The sequence below is a fragment of the Mizuhopecten yessoensis genome, unplaced genomic scaffold (assembly GCF_002113885.1).
Source record: "Mizuhopecten yessoensis strain PY_sf001 unplaced genomic scaffold, ASM211388v2 scaffold431, whole genome shotgun sequence".
Taxonomy (NCBI): Eukaryota; Metazoa; Mollusca; class Bivalvia; order Pectinida; family Pectinidae; genus Mizuhopecten; species Mizuhopecten yessoensis.
The window spans coordinates 1,157,941-1,183,416 of NW_018403543.1; the positions used below are offsets into that span (position 1 = coordinate 1,157,941).

General features: G+C 34.6%; 4 protein-coding genes across 4 annotated transcripts; 2 read left to right on the forward strand and 2 right to left on the reverse strand.

Moving 5' to 3' along the window:
• Positions 1-4,594, reverse strand: LOC110449080. Its single transcript, XM_021495689.1, has 6 exons — positions 4,491-4,594; positions 3,301-3,662; positions 2,816-2,923; positions 1,601-1,706; positions 456-573; positions 1-83 (listed from the first exon to the last, which is right to left on the reverse strand). Exons 1-6 carry the CDS (start codon positions 4,501-4,503, stop codon positions 71-73), a joined length of 720 nt encoding a protein of 239 aa, XP_021351364.1. The 5' UTR covers positions 4,504-4,594; the 3' UTR covers positions 1-70.
• On the forward strand, positions 4,515-6,309 carry LOC110449086. Its single transcript, XM_021495700.1, has 5 exons — positions 4,515-4,600; positions 4,962-5,059; positions 5,304-5,489; positions 5,829-5,947; positions 6,194-6,309. Exons 2-5 carry the CDS (start codon positions 4,977-4,979, stop codon positions 6,247-6,249), a joined length of 444 nt encoding a protein of 147 aa, XP_021351375.1. The 5' UTR covers positions 4,515-4,600; positions 4,962-4,976; the 3' UTR covers positions 6,250-6,309.
• Positions 6,310-7,349: 1,040 nt separating this feature from the next.
• Positions 7,350-10,146, forward strand: LOC110448601. The gene is made up of 4 exons (XM_021494939.1): positions 7,350-7,584; positions 8,666-8,818; positions 9,536-9,648; positions 9,964-10,146. The coding sequence occupies exons 1-4, from the start codon at positions 7,406-7,408 to the stop codon at positions 10,032-10,034; spliced, it is 516 nt and encodes a 171-aa protein (XP_021350614.1). The 5' UTR covers positions 7,350-7,405; the 3' UTR covers positions 10,035-10,146.
• Positions 10,147-11,153: 1,007 nt separating this feature from the next.
• On the reverse strand, positions 11,154-15,245 carry LOC110448606. Its single transcript, XM_021494952.1, has 4 exons — positions 15,008-15,245; positions 14,325-14,477; positions 11,561-11,673; positions 11,154-11,242 (listed from the first exon to the last, which is right to left on the reverse strand). Exons 1-4 carry the CDS (start codon positions 15,205-15,207, stop codon positions 11,199-11,201), a joined length of 510 nt encoding a protein of 169 aa, XP_021350627.1. The 5' UTR covers positions 15,208-15,245; the 3' UTR covers positions 11,154-11,198.
• Positions 15,246-25,476: the final 10,231 nt, after the last annotated feature.

Here is a 25,476-nt window from a genome sequence, read left to right on the forward strand (position 1 = left end):
ACGGATATGAAAATGGTATATTTTCTGTAAATGACATTGTGATGCGGAAATATCTTCCGGGCTGAAGTCATCAACATCCTCCCCTGTAAATGAAAGCGGAAGTATTAGTGTTGTGACCGGTCATTTGCACTCTTTAATTGCTTACCAATTGTAACATACGTTTTCGAAAGCTTGTAACATACGTTTTCAATCACTGTTTTTATTCAAACCAACTGAGTCTTTATTCATTTACCTATTTTCAATAGGGGCAGCGTGTTGTGGCCTTGCCGTAAGAATACATATATCTATTGGAAAACGAGAGAATTATCAAGCGCGCTTGTGTTTTTTATGCCTCCAGTTGTCTACTATTTACGCATTTTAGTTGGAGGGAATTGTTTATAAGATTGCAAACCGTAAACAAGTTGAAAATAATACAAAATGAAGAAATATTTCTCGCTTGCAGATTCCGTACTCACCTACACGTAGCGTAACAATTGTCGGTCATGAAGGTAGCATAGGCACTGCGAGGCGAACAGAATCCACGCTGTTTCTGGTCCTCACAGTAAGACTTAGGATAGGCGTCTCCACATGGCACTTAAACAACAAATCAACAACGACATTCATTTCAAAAGTTCGATAGGTAAAATGTAAAAATCCTATCATATTGACAAATATTTTTCATCAATCGTTGATGATGGTATGTAGATGTGGAAGATTTTCTTGTACTTCACAGAATGAATGTTTGTAATATGATTTATTCATAATTTTTGTTATTGCGTTTACCTCTGGTTTCAAACAGACACCGATTACAAAACTACAATAAATGTAACTTTATATACATGTGCCCTTTGAAGCCTTGTTTTATCGTTCACAATGATTGCCAACATACTAGTGAAAGGAATTTCGTTTTTCTCACCTATGTTGACTATTGAAATGTCCTAAAATGACGTTTCTTATACCCTTAATTATTCATTATTTTGATTTTTGTTAGGGACAGAAGTATTTGCTTCTGTTTCTTTAAAAAAAATTGTGATTGACTATAATATAGATCACAACCCTCTACGATATCCATACACTGATTTCCGATTGCCGCGCCCTAGATTTTTTACATGTATCATTTAGACGCCAGATTCAAACTACTAATTGGGTTGACATTATTTAGATACAGAGGTCTTTTGTCACGCATACCTTCAGTGGGGGTGGGTATCGGTGACATTATTTATATACAGAGGTCTTTTGTCACGCATACCTTCAGTGTTGGTGAGTATCGGTGACATTTTATAGATACAGCGTTCTGCTGTCACACCCTACCTTCAGTGGTGGTGAGTATCGGTGACATTATTTAGATACAGAGGTCTTTTGTCACACCCTACCTTCAGTGGTGGCGAGTATTGGTGACATTATATAGATACAGAGTTCTACTGTCACACCCTACCTTCAGTGGTGGTGAGTATTGGTGACATTATATAGATACAGTGTTCTACTGTCACACCCTACCTTCAGTGGTGGTGAGTATCGGTGACATTATTTAGATACAGTGTTCTACTGTCACACCCTACCTTCAGTGGTGGTGAGTATCGGTGACATTATATAGATACAGAGTTCTACTGTCACACCATACCTTCAGTGGTGGTGAGTATCGGTGCCAAATGTAAGTCGTCCCTGCTGATAAAACCCATCTCTAGCAGTGTGGTGACGTACTTCTGTGTCGCCATACTCATAGCCTCCTAGAGCGGTCATACACAAAATAAGACAATGTTTAAAAGAACAACGAGAGTTTTGAGTATAGATGTGTTGACAACTTGACAAATGCCGTTTATAATGATAAGAAATCCCTATATTCGTACGGCCCTGCCTGTGTGTATGTAAATGGAAATATACTTTCAAGGAAAATTGGTGTACCTTCACCTAAAAAAACAGACAAAAAAAACCAACCCTCTTTCCAATGTTTAATAATAATGCCAAGTTTCCTCAATTCTGATACAAAACTCCTTATGCAACTGTATTTGTGCTTTTGTAAAAAAACCTTATGATCATCATTTGACTTTCATTCTTAGGAGGCAATAAAGGTGAACATAATGCAATCCTAAGCGTGCCACTCTTTGACCACCGAAATCGTAAAAGACAACAGATGTGGATACCTTACTGTGCATTCCACTATTTCATGAAACAGCTCTTTGGCATAATTCAACGAATACTTTATTTCAACAATATTACAAAATTGATAGCTCATTTAGTTACACTCGTAGGTTAGTTCTGGTAGAAGATATTTAAATGAAATTTGTATGGTGTCATCAATAATAACATACAATTAAGACGTTTGTACGGTACCTACAATAATAATGTAAGAGGAATTACGTTTTAAAGACGTCTATAATTATGTACGACGAGTTCAGTTTTTACGACGTCTTCAATATTTATGTTTGATAAAAGATTTTCTACGACGGCATCGATAATAACGTAGAGGAATGATGTATGCACGACTTCTATAATAAAATAATGTTCGAGGAATAATATTTGAGCGCCGTCATCAATTAATACTTAGGAGTAATAACGTTTGAACATTCGGCAAAGATGCAGAAATAACTTTAAATTTTATCCGAATTGATTTTGCGATAGATATATCTTACGTTATAGCATGTGACATGTCCCGGTGTGTGATTCTATGACGTGTCTATTGTAGTAGAATGCTGTATGCTTGAGAAAATTATATTATATTTACTGTCTTAAATGTATACGAATAATCGTTTACAACTCGGAGGAATTTAGAATCGTGCATGAAGGTGCAGCTTAGAGGGTTGGGAAGGTAACATTGAATTGGTTCAAAAGTCCTTACGTCTACCGTGGCACCTGTCCCGACCACTGTTATCCCACTGGCCACGTCTTGTATAGACACGGTGTTACCTGTAGCATGGAGCCTAACACCTCGTCCAAGGACAGTGTGCTGGAGGAGAGGAGATAATTCCGTGACAAATGTTTAACAATAACAAAATCGATACGTTAAACGTCTTGTTCAAGCTATTCTTAATCTATTCTACCCATCAGAGATAATTTGATAATCGCAATCTACAGAGTGGTTTTGATTTCAGACAGCCACTAGAGCAAAACGTAAGCGATATATTGTAATCTGTCTGTAAACAATTTATGAAGGAAATTTTCAGTAATCAGTTTATCTATTTTCATCTTGCTGAAGCACTAAATGTTGAATACTTCTAGATAACAACACGTACGTAGGTAGGGCTTGCAAAGAAATGTAATCTATATTACAATTAACCTGATACAAGTTTTATACTTCATCTGTAGCTAAACTATTCTACTTACAAATGGATGGTTGCCCAACATGTTTTCACTAAGATATGACATAAACTGCGTCTCAAGTTGCACAATTCCGTCAGTCAATGGAGCAAGGAATACTGATGCCGCGCCGGCCACCGGGTTCACCGCCGCAAGGGCGGCACTGACAGCCGCTGATACCGCCGACGAACCCCCTGCTGTCGCTGATGACTCTCCTCCTGTTGAGTGTGACCCACTTGTCGCATGCGATCCTCCTGTCACTGGTTTGGGTGTATGTAAATGGGTTGACATTCCAGTCCTCCTTGTGTCTCTGGCTGTTCCCAATATTTTAGCAAGACTTCGGAAGTCATAACTATACACGCCACACACAAATAGTGCCAATATGTAAACTACAAAAACACAGCAAAGAGGTTCAGAAGTAAAATGTTACGACTTGAATGAATCAGTCTTATGAAAAAAGATCAAAAGAAATAATTGAACTAATGCTTATTGGGTTATTTTTTACAGGAATGTTGTTAACATGGGTATCTTTATTAATTAATTAAATTAAAGTCTCAAAGTTCACAAACAAACAAAAATCCCCAGGAAAACATTAAATAAAACCTTCGTAATTTGAATGTGTTTACTGTATATACTTGTATATTATTTATATATACATTTTACATACTCGTTTTTGTTTGTAAACATATCTACTCAAACAAATGCAATTTTAATTAAACGAACTTCCCACATATTTTTGTCTAAAGTTCTCGCTATTGTTAACATCATCACACTTTGACCTACTCATCACACTAGCTTACTAGGTTCTTATAAATGTAAATGTGACGGCATTATAAAGAAATCAACACGAAAATAACTCCTGTAAAATCCTACAATCACAACGCTTCTATAATAAAAACAAATATTTCATTAAGCGTTTCAATCGTAACGCTTAATTATACAAAAAAAGTTTATGATTTTAAGCAACGGATAATGTAACACATTAAGCGTTTTTTGTACACTAAGCATTGTCATTTAGCGCTTATCTCGCTAACACCTTTCTATAACTATACTCGTATAGGTTAGAAATGATCCACCAAATGTCATTTTCTTTACTTTACAAACTTGTTTGTATCGACCGTTGTTACCCCTCTTCTCCCTGTGCGTCTACATAATCAAGTTTGTTTTTTTAAAAGTTGAAAATCTGTTGAAAATTAATTACGTTTATGACGTCTTACCTGTCAACCTCATCCTGGCAAGCCTTGTCACTGGGCTATCTATTGACTGAACTATATAAACACTCTTATATATCGCTGGGATCTGACAACTGATAAACTGGAAGGCCTAAGTAAGACTCTCGTCGAAACGAAACTTAACATTGTTTTGTTGAAACAAAAAATTTGTGTTCAATAATTATGGCAAAGAATTAATTGATATAGTTTCTGGTATATTTCCATGCTGCTAATGATTCTTTGTAATTTACTGTCCCGAATTCTGTATGTTAGAAAATGAAAGAATCAATAAAAAATGTAACCAATACATTTATTTCTTAGGATATTTGTGAAATTCCAATTGGTAAAATTCATTTTTAACATTTTTAACAATATGTTCAAACAACGAACGTCTAAACGGATATCACGTGAGAAAGGTTGTGTGTGTAGCGTAAGGCTTGATAAGAATTATAATCGTATCCTGTACATTACTTACAGAGTAAACTATTAAAGATGAATGCTCTGCTCGTTCTGAGTGTTGTTGTCAGCCTCTTCTGGACCACAGTCGGATTCACAGTTAAAAGGACAGGCGATAAGTATGATATTGAGAAGTCCATTTTTTTATATTTTTTTTTGCTTTCACAGCCTTTCACAACAAATCTGTTGTCATTAAGTTGATATTGATCGGGTTTCTCAGCCTTGTACGATGCATTGCTATGATGATATTGGGGTTAATTGTTTGTTTGGATATCATAAATGAGGTTTTACCAATGGAAGTTTGTTATATAGCTTTAATGATAGACGGGACTTTCAGTTACTGTTCTGCTTTTTGTTCTTAAGTTCCAATTGGTGCTGTGAAGTGGAGCCGACCATCTCGTCGTCCAATTTCACTTCGATAGAAATACACCAGTTTACGAAGGTGATCTGGGAGGAGAAAGAAGGTCCTGTTCATCAATGTGAGCCGGGTGAGGACACGACTGTTGGACTGTTCAGCTGGGACTGCCAGAGCATGGTGAACGTCTCCAGGTCAGCGATTTACTTAATACATTACGGCTGTAAAGAACAAAGGGCTTTGTTTTAATAACACAGTTGTTGTTCTGATAGGAACAATAATTAGATACATTTTGTGTTTTGCAATTTTCTTTATTTTTGTTATTGGCAAATGAAAATACTTTTCTCGAAACGATTTACAAGAGGGAATATTTTCTCAATACAAATGTTGCGTATTAAATATTTGCTGTTAATTTTAATTGTCCTCTTGTTAGATATTGTAATAGAAACTCGTTTTAAAGTGATTTAGTTTAATTCTAGTAACTATAATATGGTATTCTTTTAAAACATTTATTTCTATTTTTCCCGATACAGGACAGTGACCACATACCAACAGGTGCCCGTGGTAAAACCAGTGATACAGCAGGGCGTGTGTCCCACGGAACACCTAGTGTGTTGTGAGGGTTATGTCAAACACCAGGACCAATGTCTAAGTAAGTTACTAGCGCGCATTTTACAATAACTGCTCGCGATTGCTGTAATATCACAACGGTTATATTGAAATGAATTCCATAGAATTAGACTAGTATAATAAAAGTGTTGGCGTTTTTTCTATAAAAAAACATCATATTTTTTTAACGATACTGATTAGTTAAGCATGTTATATTAATGTAGGAATTTTAACATATTTTAATATACTGCAGTTACGGCTGTTGATTATATCAAATGTTTTTCTACAGAATCCTCTGCCATTAATTCCCTCCAGGCCCTCATCGACGCGGGATTGATTGGATAGTTTCTGGCAATCAATTCAATGTCATATATAAAACGTTGGAAATAAAATCACAAAAATATATCCATGTCTTTGTTTTTTTTCTCTCTTTCAATCTTGATATATCTATTTCATTCAAATTTATCAAATATTGAATTAAATGCATAAAATGTATTTAGCAAAATCAACAGTACATATCTTAACACAAGTGAATTTGATTTCTATAGAACAGAATTAGTACACAGACCTCCAGGTATATAGAGATTTTACAACTGGCTAGACAGTAAAACGAAAGTGGAAAGACATCATGAATTATCACTATTGGTGCTGAGCGATTTTGTTGACAACTGTACAAGCTGACTGTCTTGAATTGATATGATGAGAACAAGTCCAACTATGCTGAAAGGGAAACCACGTGACGCAATGAGCGCTTTCTGCACCACATATTGCATCCATCACGACGTTTTCGGTCAAATCTTGTATGGTATATATGTACACCACCGACATGAAAAGTCGACCAACTGTTAAGTAGTTTGCTTAATCAGATTATTATTACGAATTTATTATCGATATAAAATATACGTTTTATTTATACGTTTTATATGTTTCCCAATTTATACTGCGGTTTAAGATAACGTTCAATCATATTACGTCGGCGATCTAACCACACTTTCCATTGATTAATAATCATACAGTATCGAACAATGCACACGCACGTGCATGGTTTATTTGCTTAATGCACGTGTGATGTTCGTCCACAAGCCTCTCGTGCTTTTGAAAAAAACTCGTTTGGAGGGGCAAAATATTACATAAGCTATGCTTGGGTTGGATTGTCAGCCTTGCTCATAGAAGCAACAAGATTACCTTAGTCATTCAGCCTATTAGACACAAAAGCACAATTCATTATATGTAGTATACTAGTAGATATAATCAATATGTGTTTGATTATTTTGATGGAATTGATAGATTTTCGGATTGAAAAATGTTGGAAGCAGTAAAAATTGCATCGTTAAAAAGTTTTACAAGAGAATTTACTTGTTGCCCAATACATTTGAACTTGAAATGTCCTCCTAGCTACGCCTTATCTGTTACAGTTCGTGAAATTCGGTGAAAATGTCAACTGATAATGAATTCGGCGAATATGTTTCTCTGTTTAAGCTTGAAATCATAAACATCGGATATGTACAGCATGTTGAGGTTGAATTTAGTCTTGGTTGCTTTAATTATTTATGTTCCTTTCTGCCTGTTGGAGTCGGAACAAAATGATGAAGCAACAATGTTTGGGAATTTGAAGTATGACTCCCTACCGGAGCGCGTGAAAGAGGTTTTGCGTGAGAGCAGAACCTCGACGGACGAAACGTAAATATGTCCTTAAATGACTACAAAATCAAATAATTATTTGATGTATGCAAGAGTCTTAATTGTTAATACAAACCATTATATGGTATATATAAGCGTACATTCATTAAATTTATGAACATTTGCAATCACATATTGATTTCCTCTCTGTAACTATCTTTGAATCATTTCTATGTAGCCTTTTGTTGACTTTATAACCCATTTGATATATTTTTGTTTTTGACTTGTGTGGAGCGTTGACTTCAGCTATCTTAACTGGAGGCCGGTAGCTAGACATGACCTAGATACAATAAGTGAACTTTAGATAAGTTGTCAGTTCGTTATAACATTTAATTTGATTATACTTTTCTTTTAATGAAATCACCTGCATTCATGCCTTTTTACAGAATAACCTACACCATCACATGACATAAACAATGTAGTCCTGAACTCTTTAACTCTTTGTTGTGTAAGGCTGATTGATGTTGTTGATTTAACCCATTGTCATGCTGTTCCGGTTAAAGTTTTATTGTCATATTGAGCTATTTGCTGTTTTTATGTTTACCTGTTGTTTTATAGAGCTAATCGTTGATGTTTGTTTTACATAGTTCATTGATGTTGTTAGATTGTTTTGTTTATTTTAGAGATCTCATTGGTTTTTGATTAATATTTTGTTTTACAGAGCTCATTTTGTTGTTATGTTAACATTCTGTTTTACAGAGCTCATTTTGTTGTTATGTTAACATTCTGTTTTACAGAGCTCATTTTGTTGTGATGTTAACGTTTTGTTTTACAGAGCTCATTTTGTTGTTATGTTAACATTCTGTTTTACAGAGCTCATTTTGTTGTTATGTTAACATTCTGTTTTACAAAGCTCATTTTGTTGTGATGTTAACGTTTTGTTTTACAAAGCTCATTTTGTTGTGATGTTTTCATTCTGTTTAACAGAGCTCATTTTGTTGTGATGTTAACATTCTGTTTTACAAAGCTCATTTTGTTGTTATGTTATCATTCTGTTTTACAGAGCTCATTTTGTTGTTATGTTCACCATTTGTTTAATAGAGCTCATTGCTACCGTTAGGTTGACTTTTATGTTTTATAGAGCTCATTGGTGCTGTAAGATCAATCCAACCAAAACGGTTGTAGATTCCCGAACCGTGACAGTCACTGTAGTCGTCCCAGTAAAACACACCCATCATTCCAGCTGTGGATTCCTGTGGCTCAGTCGATGCGGCAGTTCATCATATACCACTGGGTAATTAAAATAGTTTTTACGTAGTATTTTCACCACCACATAGGTGTCTCTATAGCATGTGTAATTATATTTATTAGATGTCAAGGTAACGAAGATAAGTTACGAATTCACAGCAAACGGCAAAATCCTATTACATTTCCACATGACTCGTATTCAGTACATATTCGCGGGGGTTAAATTTCGCTGTGCACCCGAATCCCATGTGTCGTTCAAAGTATTTTGAGCGTCATTTTTTAAGGGTTTAACCTCAAAATATAGGTAAACCGTTTGAAAACACTGATCCTAAGCGTCCTCATCCACGAATGAGTGACCTCACTCGAAAGAAAATCAAATGTGTATGTACGTTTGTAGGAGTAAACTGTGATCAATTTATCACCTACCGTGTACACATACATATGTTGTGGCCACTTATATGTAATTGTTGTTTTCACATGGACTGTCATGTTGTCCATTGCTGATCTGATTTGAGTTCATTTTAGCTTGCATTACAGCGTTGGGTTAACGATATTTTTAACATGTGTGATAAGGTCCGTAAACGTGGTTAACCTTTTCGATAATTTCGCTGGTGCTTAGAATTCGTGGTTATTAGTCAAAGCGCGAATATAGCGAAATTAAAACCCCCGCGAAATATAACCGCTATACATTAGTTCATCTTAACACTGTAAGAAAAGTAACAAGTGACATATCATATTCTATCAACCGCGCTTACAACTTTAGGTACAAAACAGCGTACAGAGCGAGTTACAAAAGTAGGCTGGTACCAACAACCTGCCCTGACCAGCATCTGGTGTGCTGTAAAGACTACATAAAAGTTGCTGACCAGTGTTTGCGTAAGTAATGATATGGAACTAATGCTTGTGAAATATTTGATTTGACGAATTTTTTTTTAAATTACAATAAATAAACAGTACGATAAATAAACAAACAAATTAATTAGTTAGAAAGAAAAAACAGATAAATAAAACAAAACAAAATCCGTCCAAGAACAACTTTGTGAATGTTTTTCAATGCGAAATAGTGTTAAATTTAACGAAAACGTTTGATCATTATTTTGTAATTACAGCATCTGCATCTGACATGATGTGAATTATGTAGTAATGATGTAAAATATGTTCAAGTAACAAAAATATTTTTATTTTATTTAGCTCAAAGTCGACTCCCAGACATAAAAGACGACTTGCTGCATTTGCACTCTGCAGGAATAGTTGTTGGTTAAAGAAAAAATAGAAAATACTGTAACAAGAAAATATTAAGTAAAAATTCGTGGGTTAAGAAAGGATTTGAATCATTGTGACAAAGAAATAATAAAAATATATTTTAAACTTGAATTAGTATGTTGTTCTGCGTTTACTCATCAAATTTGTTTTATATTATCTTATCTATTTATACGTCAATGTGACAAGATGATATTGTCCGTTTTACTCCAAATGAAAGTGAAAATACGGTTATATAATTTTTAAATTATAATTATGATATTTATGTCATATTTACTGTACACAGCTCATGTGACAGAGAATTTACAATTATAACTCTGTTACCATTTGTAACTCTGTTACCCATCATATTCTATCACTTACGGGAAAGACTATTTATATAAAAAAAAATATAAACTTTTATTCGTCCTTTACAATAAATTACACAGTATCAATTACCTGTATCCATATACACTTAAAATAGACATATCTACATATATAAAACATAAAAACAGAGAAATGTGTTTTTGAAGTCCGGAAATCGAAGTTGAAAGAAGAGACAGAACAAGAATGGGAGGTGTTAATCAGGTCTAATGTCTATTTTTTTCTCCATTTGATCTCCTTTTCTGACTGTGATATTAAGAACAAGACCATACACATTTTCGGCACACAAATTCTAAGGAGCCACACAAACGAAAGGAAAGAGGCCAGAAATCCCCAACACAAAAGGGAAATGAAAGCACCAGCGATCTGAGACCGATAACAATTATAATTGGCAGACAATACAATCTCATAGATTATAAAGGGAAGAAAATGAATTTCAGAATTTTTGAATGCTGGAAAATGAAAAATCAGAGTGTATCAATGGTAGACAATAAATTTCCATATTGCATTAAAGGCAGACCATAAAATGTCATAGTCGGAATTCAGATCATGAGGTAACCGTACAATATCTTAAGCGTTGACTGGAGGTAGAAAATCATTTACTTAGTAGTTCACAATGAAATGACAATAGGACGCATTTATCGAGAAATTCTAATAGTTAAAACGGACACTGAAGAAGTGAGCTAACAGTTACCTGTAATCATCATAAAGGGAGGAGTCTCACATACTGACAGAAGGAAATCAAACGATTGTGAAGGTTATAGTTTTATGTTTTATTTCATTTTCGAGGCAAATACATGTGATTAGCCAACAAGTTGAGTTGTTAGTTCATGAAGGTCATCCAGATCTGAAAAGATGAAATAATTATATTTGAACATCCAGGAGTGTTATTAATGTTTCACTCTACAGAGACAAAATATATAAAGTATGGATTACGAAAATATTTGTTTTAAGTCACGACCTTGCAATCAGCAGAACGAGAGCTGGAGAGGTTTGAAAACATATCTTGTGATATGTAAATATACATGATAATGACAATGGGTGTTTTTCCTCAATTTTGATCAGAATATTTCAGATGTTTTTTTACCCAACTAAGATTATTATTGTGAGTCACGAGATTACTTGTTCTATGAATTTAATTCATTTTGAGGTTCCTGATACTTACGAACACATGATTCGGCCACCATGATGTACATGTTGCAGCAGACGATATGGCGATCAGGACAGTCCCCGGATCTCACATGTGTGTAGTATGCTGTCACGTAGAAAGTCTGTTGTCTGTAAGAATATTTTACGCAAACAAGTTGAAGTGCACACCTCTTTCAAGTATTGTACGCTATTTCAGTTAACGAAAATTCATTACAGATTGTTTACTACCATAATTTCAATACATTTCCTATGTTTTTGTTCTAAAACAGGAACAATGGATATGTTATATTTTATTCTATTTCAATTGTTTACGTAAGGTTACCCCAAGGTAAACTGTTTAAACTAGGGTCTAATTAAAGGTATGACATAATAAGTTGTATCCGACGTCGGGAGCCAATCCCACGCCTAACACGTTTAAAGGTCGTCAAATGCTTTAGATTGCATTTGCAGATCAGGGCAAATATTAATTGTAATTTCGTTTTCCTGAAATGATGATGTCACATCAGAGATGGAAAGTAATTTCCTGAAGATGGTCGTTTGGCATGAAAGCGTTCACGATAATTAACTATAATGGTACTGTTGATTTTGTATACAAGTATTCCTAAACCCTTAAATGCAAGGATAAATGCGAACTGAAAGTAAGAAAGAAAAATGTAACAGGTACTGAGATGACAACAAATCAGATGGAAAGAGAGGCTCGTCGCTTACACCATAAGCGAAGGGAACATTATTATTATATAAAAAAAGTATTTGTAATGAGTTTTATTGATCATATCAATATTATATACGTCTATATTGATGGGCTTATCGGATTCCAAATTGATATTTTAAACTGTAATAGAAAGGTAACAAAATGTATTTCGTTCCTCAAGATAAAGCTGACAAACTTGATTTTATCTAATGTATTTCATATATATCTTTTATCAATGTAATTAATTGATTACGCAAACCATTGATTGTGCGGGATTTAAAATGATTGACGATGCAAAAATATCATAACGCATCAGATATACAAAACAAATCACAATGTATCGATATAGATTACCTATGTGTATGAAGACGTGATAGGATAATATCACGATAAACGTGCATGTAAAATCAGTCCGTATAGGGTTCTGTTCCATTTGGGCAAACATGACAATACCATACAGTATTGTATTTGCCTGTCGCGAGCTCATAAATCACATGACATCGTATCAACGACGATAAACACGTACAAAAGTACAAATATACATAATATTATCTCAGAAAAAAACTTACATGACATTATTTTCAAATCTATATTGACGTCTCACTGAAACGTGATATCTAGGGAAAAATATTATTAAAATATTACTGAATTGTAGTTTAAGGTATATTTCTGAATTCAGAAATGTTATCAATGTAACAATTGCATTGAGAACATTATGCAACGCAAACATAATTGTTGTACTGTAAAAACCTCGTTATACTGCCACCATTTGTCAAGGGAGAGTTTCGCGATAACTTGAAGGACAAATATAAGGTAGTTCTTATAAACATAGAAACTTACTTCATCTGAATTGAGCAGTGTTCTGTACTTAGGAATCCACGTTTACCTGTTAAATTCATCTTTATTAGTGCAGTGTCCTGTATTGAGAAATCCACATTTACCTGTAAATATCTTCTGTATTAGAGCAGTGTCCTGTATTATGAAATCCACATTTACCTATAAATATCTTTTGTATTAGTGCAGTGTCCTGGATTGAGCAACACACATTTGACCTGTAAACTTCATCTGTATTAAAACAGTGTCCTGTATTAAGAAATCCACATTAACCTATAAATGTCTTTTGTATTAATGCAGTGTCCTGTATTGAGAAATCCATATTTATCTGTAAACTTCATCTATATTAGAGCAGTGTCCTGTATTAAGAATTCCACATTTACCTGTAAACTTCATATGTATGAGTGTGTCCTGTATTGGGAAGTCAACATTTACCTGTGAACTTCATATGTATGAGTGTGTCCTGTATTGAGAAGACAACATTTACCTGTGAACTTCGTCTGTATTAAAGCAGTGTCCTGTATTATGAAATTCACTTTTACCTATAAATATCTTTTGTATTAGTGCAGTGTCCTGTATTGAGAAATCCATATTTACCTGTAAACTTCATCTATATTCTATATCAGGACAGTGTCCTGTATTAAGAAATCAACATTTACCTGTAAACTTCATATGTATGAGTGTGTCCTGTATTGAGAAGTCAACATTTACCTGTGAACTTCGTCTGTATTAAAGCAGTGTCCTGTATTAAGAAATCCACATTTACCTATAAATATCTTTTGTATTAGTGCAGTGTCCTGCATTGAGAAATCCATATTTACCTGTAAACTTCATCTATATAAGGGCAATGTCCTGTATTAAGAAATCCACATTTACCTGTAAACTTCATATGTATGAGTGTGTCCAGTATTGAGAAGTCAACATTTACCTGTGAACTTCATATGTATGAGTGTGTCCTGTATTGAGAAGTCAACATTTACCTGTGAACTTCGTCTGTATTAAAGCAGTGTCCTGTATTAAGAAATCCACATTTACCTATAAATATCTTTTGTATTTGTGCAGTGTCCTGCATTGAGAAATCCATATTTACCTGTAAACTTCATCTATATTAGGGCAATGTCCTGTATTAAGAAATCCACATTTACCTGTTAACTTCATATGTATGAGTGTGTCCTGTATTGAGAAGTCAACATTTACCTGTGAACTTCATATGTATGATAGTGTCCTGTTTTAATAAATCCACATTCACATTTACCTGTAAACTTCGTCTGTATTGGTGCAATGACCTGTACTGAGCAATCCACATTTATGTGACGTAGCCACTGTGTCAACCACAGCACGCACTCTTCGTACCCTCCTCGACTTAACCTCAATGATCACTGGCTTATTACGGCAGCAAAGGTGCTGTCTGTACAAATGAAAAAAGAAAAAGAAGGATAAACACCTAACACCGATCCATGAAGTATTTATGAAATACAAACTGGTTGTGTCTCATATACAATAGGTGTATGCTGCTGTGGATATTATAAATATTGATGTGACATATATATATTTTTTAATTCATTTTTACATCTGCTTTCATCATTGTATTTATAGCCGTATGCATGATATGTAAAACGTTTCTTATGTATTTCATGTTTGTCTTTTATTAATAGATAATTCAGCTTTATTTGTCAAGATTGAAAAGGAACGTCATCACAACAAATCATCAGCAATATATCAAATTATTAAGATAAATCATATAAAAAAGCATAAGGTTAACAAAATCTATGAAACTATATTAAATGTTCATCTATTAAACCTGTGTCGCAAGCTATTAAATCTTACAATTTGAAAAACAAATTAAAATTTACGCTGTCTAAATAGTGAAAAACAATTGATATTTTATGACAATGTTGACATACAACACATATAAAAGTGTTGTTATTGTTAGCTTACCCAGTAGGGATAGTACGGACTAGTTTCCTCACCGCGGCGGGAAGGTCATCAGGGTCGGCATGAGCTAATGCAGTGAGTTCGCTATCGAGGACAGTTTCTCTCCTCCCCAACTTCAAAAGTACATCATTATAGGTAGATCCACAGCTAGCCGTAGTAACACAAAGTAGGAGTGAGACAACCAGTGCCTTCATGATTGCCATCTTTGACTGTTTATTCAGAAATAATCGACTGATAAGAGAATAAGGAACAGTCGTTTAAACAGATAGACATATACCACTATCCAATTCTGATGGAATTATATATGTTATTGTGTGTACATGCATACTGTCTTAATAAGTTATCATGTTTTGATGCAATTATAAAATAAAATGTAAATTTCAATGTAATGTCACAAAATCTGGAATTTTGTCTCATCAATTATTCTGATAATGAGATATATGTCATTGTTTTATCGATGAAAGACATTATAAACGATACCTATCAAAAAGAAATAATTAAGATTAAACCAATATTTAATAAAAGGTATGTTTTAAATATTTTACATATTTAAATCAATTACAAGGCACTTCATATCCCTTTGTCCTTACTTGCAATATACAGAATCAACAAACGTAGTTTAAAAGCACGATTGTCTAAGTTATAACAAGACGTTTATTCATTGAGAAAAAACACATCTGTTTTCTTGTGATAGCACGTCCAATGACCTGTTTCCTGTATTAGAAAGACGAGAAGTTACCAAGTGTATGAGACAGCAACATTTGGCATCACCTGTTCGCCCGTATTTCACCGGATGCACGTGCAGATCAAATCCAAACATCTGTTTACTTACATCACCTTGAAAGCTGTGTGTGGGTCGATCAAGGTCAAATGACATCCTAGATCAAGGTTAGATCAGTTCAGTTTTAAAGATAACAAAAGGTCACTCAGTCGCTGTTGATATGGTCTTAACGTTTTGATATGGGTTCATAAAGTAATGCAATGGAATGACAAGGTGTATGCGCAATGATTACAGAGGGTTACATTGCATTTTTACCTAATATATAGTTCTGCAGTGAGAATATCAATCTTTGAAATGATATGCTCAAAACAGTTAATGGGCAATATATTTTAAAACAACATATACCTTCTCTTCTAAAGAAAAACCTTTTAACTAGGAATAAATTCAAGTATTTTGGGAAGTTCACCTAATTATAAAGGTAAATTAAGTAAAATTCGATAAACATCAATGACGATAAGAGATATATATTAATCATTGGAGGTAAAAGGCGACTCCTGTGGTAGTATGTCAGATGTGGATTTTTCATTATTTCACTTATAAGACATGTTTTTTGGTTTTTTATTACAATTAAAATGACAATTTTGTTATAATAAACACGCAGGAAAACTACAGATACATTTTTACACACTAGCTCTGTGTAAAAATGCTATAATTTAAGTTGAATTACATTATTTTTTTTTGTCGTAGCGATATAAGGCAAAATAAATAATTGTGGGAGAATGCTAATTACAAAATTATCTTAGAAAGACTCTGCATTGCAGATAGAAATAGTTTAATGAAAATCGTATTTTATGTATTGTTCTTAATAAAATATTTGAACAGTTTGGGGACGAGTTGACTGATACTTTAATATTGCCTTTAAGCCAGTCTTCAACCCAAAATACCTTAACATATTCACCGCTAAATCAAAAGCTAATACAATGTACCAACATTCAGTATCCGAATTTTCAATTTCCTGCAGAAGTTTACCATTTCAATAGTATAGCTGAATTCAACATACACAAGTGCATTGCCCGAAGAACACAAACCCTCCTTTTGGTAGTGCATTTCGAGTTCGGGGATCGAGAAAATAATTCACCTGCTGTTACCCCTTACATGTATCGAAAGAGGCGACTAATGTGGAACCACCCTTCAGAATTGGGGATTTGCTTTTGTGCCCTCTACTTGGGGACACTAAAGCGACCGCAATAAATCTGCTGCACTTATTGCAACATTTGGGATCTTTATCTTTCTTTCTACTGCTAATTACTTTTTATTTCCTAGCGCCTAGCTTGGCAATACCTCACTTCTGGCTTTAATGTTGAGCGTTCGCCCAGGTGAGGAAGGCAATGGGTTCTATCCCCAGGCCGAGACATACCAAAGTCTTTAAAATGGTAGTTGTTATTCCCTGATTAACGTTCAGCATTGAGGGTAATGGAACCAACTGGTTCACCCGTTATCAGTATAATGTGACCGGGCGGAATGCTGTGCTAGGTGCCTTCGGCATTGTGTTTCAGTGAGATATCACTATAAAGTCGGTATCAGATCCGCGCTATTTCAAGGAGGCAAGTCCACCAACATACCCTGTCTCCAGCATACATACACACTTGCACGCTTTTACAACACACTTGGAGGCACGTCCTTAAATGGACGTATATGTTAATGGGAAGTTAGACAAAATAAAACCAGCCCAAACACAGCTATACACTGATGGTTCTAAAGATGGCAACAACAAAAAAGAAAGAAAAAAAGCAGCCTGATTCTCTGCTTACCATTCCCGCTCGATTCAATTACCAGACGTTATCTCTATTTTCTCCAGGAAACGTGTGTCTTCGGTTTTACCCTTGACTATATCGATGAACACCGCATTACAATCATCTGTTCAGACTCTCCATTGGTCCTTAAACATCTGATGTTACCAGATCCCCCAAAAAACCTCTCATACCAAAATCTAATTATCCGCAAATCTTGTATCTCAAAGAAATGCAATATCTCTTCTATGGATTTCGAGCCACGTCGGCTAAAATGCATTCAACTCCCAGCAAACCATTATCAAACTGTCATTTACAACCTGTACACCCCTTATATGTTCGGCCATTAACAGTGAATGACAGCAACGAAGGTCTCTCGAGACCAACACATTTGTTTTTAAAGTGCAATCAAAACTTAAACCTTGTCTGCCAAGTCGGAGAGACCACAGATAGGTAGTTGTCCTCTCTCGGCTCCGTACCGGTCAAACTTTGGGGAGATCCACCTTCATGCCACACATATGACTTCTCATTTACAGTGGAGCACATTTTAATAGAATGGTAAGATTTTAGATACATTCGTGATTAATACTTCAACGTCAAGATCATGAAAACCCTTTCCACTTCCACAGACTTCAACTATATAAAAGACATTGGTCTGCTTTATAAACTTTGATTTTATTGACCTACATCACACTTTTTTTACGGCATTTATGCATCATCTTTTCCCATTTCAATCTTTACACGGATTTTTTATAATAAATGTTGATATTATACCCTCTTGCACTACTTATTATTCTTAAGCCTACCTTGCTGTTGATTCTATGAGATATACCAAGTTTGATAAGATTTTACTTTTGATTTCTTGCCTAAATGACCATAGTTGTCGATGGGCAGTAAAACTCATCGAATAAACAAACAAAAATCCAACCATGACATTTTAATGTCTACCATGATGTCTGTTTAAATGATAACTTGATATTTAATATATTAAATTAAAGTTTATATACCACGATGTAGCCAGCTCCTCTTTTGTTTTAGCTGTTATAATCATATAAGTTGTTTTGCAAAGTTTATATCCAACTCATGACATTTCCCTATTCAGTCATGATCATTGCATGGGCTGTATGGTTATATATGTTAATGAAGGTATGGTAATTAATAGATGAGAAATTGACCAATCACAGAGCAGTATATTGTCCCCTATAGGGGTCTCTTAAATGGGTAGCAGCCCCCTTCACCTGGGGAGGCTGCAGTGAAACACAGTGGTTTATGTGTACCCACCCACCATCCCCAGCTACATGCCAAGTTTCATATATGCATATAAGTTCTGCCAATTGTAATGTAGTACTTATCTTTTGTTGTTTCCCTGTATTTAGCAGCTGTTCCTTTTCTCAAGATTGTATCTTTGTGCAATGTCATTTTTACAAGTACCATGTATACTTGCCTGTGCAGGTATTATTGCTCTCTTTTAGGTTTGGGCTACTCACTTCAGGTAGGTTATTATATTTCTTCGCTTCAGTTCTAATCTGGCTTTAAATTCTAGGGGAATTCACCCCCAATCTCAACATAGTTTTATATTAGTGTGGGGATGCGGCTTCTCTTGTAAAACAGGAGTCTAGCTGCTCTCATCATGGCTTCTCTAGGGGTGTTCACAACCAGAGCCTAGTCGCTTCTCTGGAGACATGTTCAGAGTCTAGCTGCACACTTCTCTGGGCTGTGTAGGTGCTTCTCTGAAGACAATTTCAGAGTCTAGCTGCTTCTCTCAATACCCCCGTAGCCTAGCTTGTTCAAAAAATAGTAGCATAAATATATGGTAGTAAAATTGTTGGAGTGAGTAGCCCCTGATGCGCCAAATGTATTACTGTATGTAAATATGTTGCTTACAAGAGTAATAAACAGGTTAACTGTTTCCTGTGTGTTAGTTGTATATAAACCTATTTATTAGGTCTCAGGTAGTTAGTGAACTGTACGATTTCGTAGATTAGACAAGAGAATGGGCGCTACGTTTGGTCAAGAAACGCTACCCATTCCGGAACACTTTGTTCATATATAATACATTGAGTTTCCTTTTCGTTTGATGTCTCCTCGATCCTGTTTGTTCCTGTTTTGTATCACTTTCGAATTTAGATTTCTTCCTTGTTTTTTTTAAAGATGTTGCATTTTGGTATGTTTCTTAAAGTTTATACTTTTAATTCAACAAGGGAAATAGATTACTGATCAAATAGTTGCAATTGATAATATTTGTGCAGTGTATGCAATACAGTACTCTCAGTGTGCATCGTAAACGGTTTGCTATTTTCTGTCTATATATCTCGTATATAAATATAAATGATTTGTTGAACTGATATACTAATACCGGAAGACAAATAAGACCTAACTTGGTTTTAGATGCTTTGACCATTGCTCCCCCCCCTCCCATCAAACAGCTTCAAGTGTAACCCCCTATTGACATTAAAAAAATCAGCCACGCGAAATAACATATTGTCCGTTTAAACAACCTATGATACTTAAAGTAACAAATAGAAAGACACCTGTACTTTTCTTGTACTATGCTTGTTTACGTGACATTATAATGCGTTTATGTCGGAGGAAAAACAGAAGATCCACTGCTAATACTATAGTATCATACATGAGCATACATTAGCTCAAACAACATTAAACGTTATGATAGTAACAATGTATTGTTTACATCTCCTTCCGGTTTTAGTAGGACGGAAATGAGATCATGTTTTTCATTTCAAATATATTTTATTGATTAAACAAAATGATTGAGCAACAGGCTTTGCCTATATAAGCTCTCTCCATGGCTTTCAGCATACTTTTGATAGTTGAAGACATTGAAAACAATATTTACATACATACATTATATTTCAACTCATCTCATGACACTTGGGTACATTTATTGCGAGGTAATATACAATAATTAGGCTGGATTAATATATTCATGTTTCTACAAAATTACATTATTTAATGTGATACATGGACTTAAGATAAAAAAAAAATTACAAACTTTGCGATATTGATATTTAATATAGTTGTAAAATTTGTGTCAAGACGTATTAAATATACCGTTATGGATATATACCGTTATGGATATACATTTTATTCCAAATCGAATTAAATATATGGATATACGTCTTGACCTTGAGCCACTAAAACGGCAACAGGAAATAAAGCAAACTTGAACAATATATATATGCTGATAAAGAAATGTACCAGGACTTATTTGAAGTATATATGTCTTGATATGAGTTGGAAAATTAAATAGAAATGAGATAATGTGTATTACGTTAGTCTTGTACAATCAGACGATTGATCATGCCGTAATTTAATTATCTGTTGGATGTAACTTGAGCATACAACAAGAGTCTGGTTGAACGAAACTAGTTTTACATATAAGATATTGACTTTGTTAGTACATTACAATTAGCCTATTCTGTTTTGTGTATAAATGAAAACTGATTGAAACCCTTCCATATTAAGACAATTAGATTAATAATTCCAACATTGTTTACAAACAGGGACAGAATAGAGGAGACACAGAAACAAAACAACAAGAAGAGATGAGGCACTAGAACAAAACAGTCATAACTCAGAGACGCTATAACAAACTGACTAGACCGGAAGAGACACCAAAGTAATCAGATCTTAGGAGACAGAGACACGAAAATGAAAAAATCAGTACTGAGGAGACATCGAAACAAAAGGAAAATTGTTTATAAACCACTACAGAGGTACAGTAGGTGTTCCAGACCAAAGTCCCCCAAACTGCTGCCTCCATTGTCGCAAAGATACATCAGAAAAGGATCACAATGGCATAAAACACCTTCATACTAAATTCGAGTGAAATCGAACAATATCTGAATTTCGATCAATACGAATCCTCCATGTTGTTGGTATGGCAACGAAACCTATGCAGTTGGATTTGCAGTCTCCTAATACCCCTTTATACCAATTTTTATAAAAATCAAACAATATATAAATTTCGACCAATCAGAAGTCTCCGTGTGGTTGGTATATAGTTACTATGGCAACGAAACCTATGCGGTTTAAGTTGCAGTCCCCTAATACCCCTATATACCAATTTTCATAAAAATCAAACAATATATAAATTTCGACCAATCAGAAGTCTCCGTGTGGTTGCTATATAGTTACTATGGCAACGAAACCTATGCAGTTTAAGTTGCAGTCCCCTAATACGCCTATATACTAATTTTCATAAAAATCAAACAATAACTAAATTTCTACCAATCAGAAGCGTCCGTAAGGTTGCTATGAGGTTGCTGTGGTAACGAAACTTATGCGGTTAAATTCGCAGTCCCCTAATACTCCTTTATACCAGTTTTTATCAAAATCGAACAATATCTACCCCATAGACGCAAAGATGCATCAGAAAATTATCGCAATTAATGCCTTTATACACCTACAGACTAAATTTGAGTTAAATCGAACAATTTCTAAATTGCGACTAATTAGGACCTCTGTGTGGTTGCTATTGCAACGAAGGTATGCGATTGAATTTGCAGTCCTTTAATACCTCTATATATTGATTGTCATCGAAATCGAACACTATCTAAATTTCGACCAATCAGAATCCTCCGTGTGGTTGATATGGCAACGTGTCCTATGCGATTGAATTCGCAATCCCCTAATACCCCTGTAAACCATTTTTCACAAACATCGAACAATATCTAAATTTCGACCAATCAGAACACAGTATATGGTGGCCATTTTGTCAAATTAGAAAACAAATGTCGCAGTTGAGTTTGCAATGTCATATTACACATACATACTAAATTTGAACGAAATTGAACAATAACGGAGTTTCGACCAATCAGTAATCAGTATATGGCAGCCATTTCGTCTAATTAGAAAACGGATGTCATGGTTGAGTTCGCGGTACCATCATACACCTACACGCCAAATTTGGAATGCATTAGAAAATATCTATAAAACATGTAAAATAGGATAGGTGACATTGGCTATCTTTAGCGAACACCTTTAGAAATTTTAAATTCCCAAAAATTTTAAAAATTCATGGCGGCCATCTTTTAAGGTATTCGGAAAAACAAAAAAGGGTTTGCACATCTAGAGGCTATTTGGTAATAATCCCTCAAAGTTTGGTGAAAATCCGACTTACAGTTTCTGAGAAAAGTGTCGGAAACCTTAACGGCCGAAAGCGGAAGAAGAAGAAAGAAATAATTATCAGAACCGGAATAAAAACAATAAGTCCCCATACCAGTTGTCTCAGGATATATAAACTCAATATATGTTCTTCACAATTACACCAATAATGTCTTAATAAATTATTTTCGCTAAATCGTTCTCAGATTTGAAAATGAATGAATGAACAGCTCGAGGCGTTTCTCCTTTACACAGAAGATGGACTTTCTTGTTGACAGATGGAAACATGACAATACCTCATCACATTGACACACAAAAACGTTAAAATAATAAATTTAGTTATTGGAATGTATATACCACAAGGCGATACACTTTCGCCCTCTGTATTTTTCATTTTTTCAAATGTCATTTAAACCATTTGCAATAGAAGATGCAATTTTAGTTCATCAGGGAACATCATAAGACTGATAAGTACAATACGACAGAATTAAAAGTATACTAACATTGCACAATCATTTTGATTCACTTTCAGATCGTACGTACAAAAGCTGTCATGTAGTTTTTCGCCTGTTGGTTGGCTCTTTAGCATACATATTTATAACTGAATTGTGTCATAACATTATCTACTCCGCCGCCCGCGTATATGCATTTAATTGTTCAAACTCCTGATTTTAGTGCTTATACTTGTCAATGTGATGTACCGAAACAAGACTGTTAGAGAAACACACGACACAGATGCATCAAATAAACTAGGCTATAATTGGGTTATTATTATTCTCTTTATTTCCTCNAAACAAGACTGTTAGAGAAAAACACGACACAGATGCATCAAATAAACTAGGCTATAATTGGGTTATCAAATGTGGATTTTTTTTTAAAGAAAATCCGATTATATTGAATTTTGCAGCAGTGACCTGCTTTCTGTAATGATTGTTGCATAAAGCATTTTATCTAATTGATATAACTTTAAAAGATGTGGATTAATTAGGTTGCCTTACAAGCGTCAGCTGTAGGGAATTTCCCTTTAGCTCATCGGTAGAGCATCGGGCTGGAGAGCCAAGGGTCGCGAGTTCGAGCCCCAGCTACGGCACTATCTTTATCACTATTCATCGTTCTATTACATATACATACATTAGACCAAGTCTATCTAGAGAGCCCGGTTTATGTATACATACAATAGAATAAGTCTATCTAGAGAGACCGATATATGTATACATACTATAGAACAAGTCTATCTAGAGAGCACGATATATGTATACATACATTTGAACAAGTCTATCTAGAGAGCCCGGTTTATCTATACATACAATAGAATAAGTCTATCTAGAGAGCCCGATATATGTATACATACTATAGAACAAGTCTATCTAGAGAGCACGATTTATGTATACATACAATTGAACAAGTCTATCTAGAGAGCCCGATATATGTATACATACAATAGAACAAGTCTATCTAGAGAGCCCGATATATGTATACATACAAGAGAACAAGTCTATCTACAGAGCCCGGTATATATATACATACAATAGATCAAGTCTATCTAGAGATCCCGGTTTCTTTATACATAAAATAGAACAAGTCTTTCTAGAGAGCCCGGTTTATTTATACATACAATAGACCAAGTCTATGTATACATACAATTGAACAATTCTATCTAGAAAGCCCGATATATGTAACATACAATAGACCAAGTATATCTAGAGAGCCCGTTTTCTTTATACATACAAAAGAACAAGTCTATCTACAGAGCCCGGTATATATATACATACAATAGACCAAGTATATCTAGAGAGCACGATATATGTATACATACTATAGAACAAGTCTATCTACAGAGCCCGGTATATATATACATACAATAGATCAAGTCTATCTAGAGCGCCCGGTTTATGTATACACACAATAGAACAAGTCTGTCTAGAGAGCCCGATATATATATACATACAATAGAACAATTCTATCTAGAAAGCCCGATATATGTATACATACTATAGAACAAGTCTATCTACAGAGCCCGGTATATATATACATACAATAGAATAAGCCTATTTAGAGAGCCTGATTTATGTCTACATACAATAGAACAAGGCTATCTAGAGAGCCCGTTTTCTTTATACATACAAAAGAACAAGTCTATCTACAGAGCCCGGTATATATATACATACAATAGATCAAGTCTATCTAGAGAGCACGATATATGTAACATACAATAGACCAAGTATATCTAGAGAGCCCGGTTTCTTTATACATACAATAGATCAAGTCTATCTAGAGCGCCCGATTTATGTATACAAACAATAGACCAAGTCTATGTATACATACAATAGAACAAGTCTATCTAGAGAGCCCGATTTATGTATGCATACAATAGACCAAGTCTATCTAGAGAGCCCGGTTTATGTATACATACAATAGAATAAGTCTATCTAGAGAGCCTGATTTATGTATACATACAATAGAACAAGTCTATCTAGAGAGCCCGGTTTATGTATACATAAAGATGTTTCAAAAATGAAAACACCACTCACTGCATTTTCTATATTCATCTGAATAAAATACTGTAGTTTACATTTTTTCAACTTCACTTCCTCAATTTTTCTATGTCGAGAGTGGTCGATGTTATAAAAAAGAACCGCCTTTTCATTATGACCTATCCAATACTTTATTTCGACAAAGAAATCAAGCTTATCGGCTTAGGTGCACTGAAGCATCAAAGTTGGTAGCCTTTCTTTTCATAGGGTAAAAATTACTGCTGGAAATTCTTTTAGTAATTGCCTAATAACGAGTGCACAAGGGTAAAGGGATGTATGTATTATTGTGTATCTCTTGTTTTT

What these genes read in the sequence shown, in the direction of transcription:
- LOC110449080 (XM_021495689.1), bottom strand. An exon ending in TGTTGGGCAACCATCCATTT is followed by an intron (nt 2,924 to 3,300) that starts GTAAGTAGAATA and finishes CCTCTCCTCCAG; the next exon opens with CACACTGTCCTTGGACGAGG. An exon ending in GATACTCACCACCACTGAAG is followed by an intron (nt 574 to 1,600) that starts GTATGGTGTGAC and finishes TTGTTGTTTAAG; the next exon opens with TGCCATGTGGAGACGCCTAT.
- LOC110449086 (XM_021495700.1), top strand. Translation starts at nt 4,977, where the DNA reads ATGAATGCTCTGCTCGTTCTGAGTGTTGTTGTCAGCCTCTTCTGGACC. An exon ending in AGCATGGTGAACGTCTCCAG is followed by an intron (nt 5,490 to 5,828) that starts GTCAGCGATTTA and finishes TTCCCGATACAG; the next exon opens with GACAGTGACCACATACCAAC. An exon ending in ACACCAGGACCAATGTCTAA is followed by an intron (nt 5,948 to 6,193) that starts GTAAGTTACTAG and finishes GTTTTTCTACAG; the next exon opens with AATCCTCTGCCATTAATTCC.
- LOC110448601 (XM_021494939.1), top strand. Translation starts at nt 7,406, where the DNA reads ATGTACAGCATGTTGAGGTTGAATTTAGTCTTGGTTGCTTTAATTATT. An exon ending in AGTTCATCATATACCACTGG is followed by an intron (nt 8,819 to 9,535) that starts GTAATTAAAATA and finishes TTACAACTTTAG; the next exon opens with GTACAAAACAGCGTACAGAG. An exon ending in AGTTGCTGACCAGTGTTTGC is followed by an intron (nt 9,649 to 9,963) that starts GTAAGTAATGAT and finishes TATTTTATTTAG; the next exon opens with CTCAAAGTCGACTCCCAGAC.
- LOC110448606 (XM_021494952.1), bottom strand. Translation starts at nt 15,207, where the DNA reads ATGGCAATCATGAAGGCACTGGTTGTCTCACTCCTACTTTGTGTTACT. An exon ending in AATACAGACGAAGTTTACAG is followed by an intron (nt 11,674 to 14,324) that starts GTAAATGTGAAT and finishes ATATTCTTACAG; the next exon opens with ACAACAGACTTTCTACGTGA. An exon ending in GGTGGCCGAATCATGTGTTC is followed by an intron (nt 11,243 to 11,560) that starts GTAAGTATCAGG and finishes TCATCTTTTCAG; the next exon opens with ATCTGGATGACCTTCATGAA.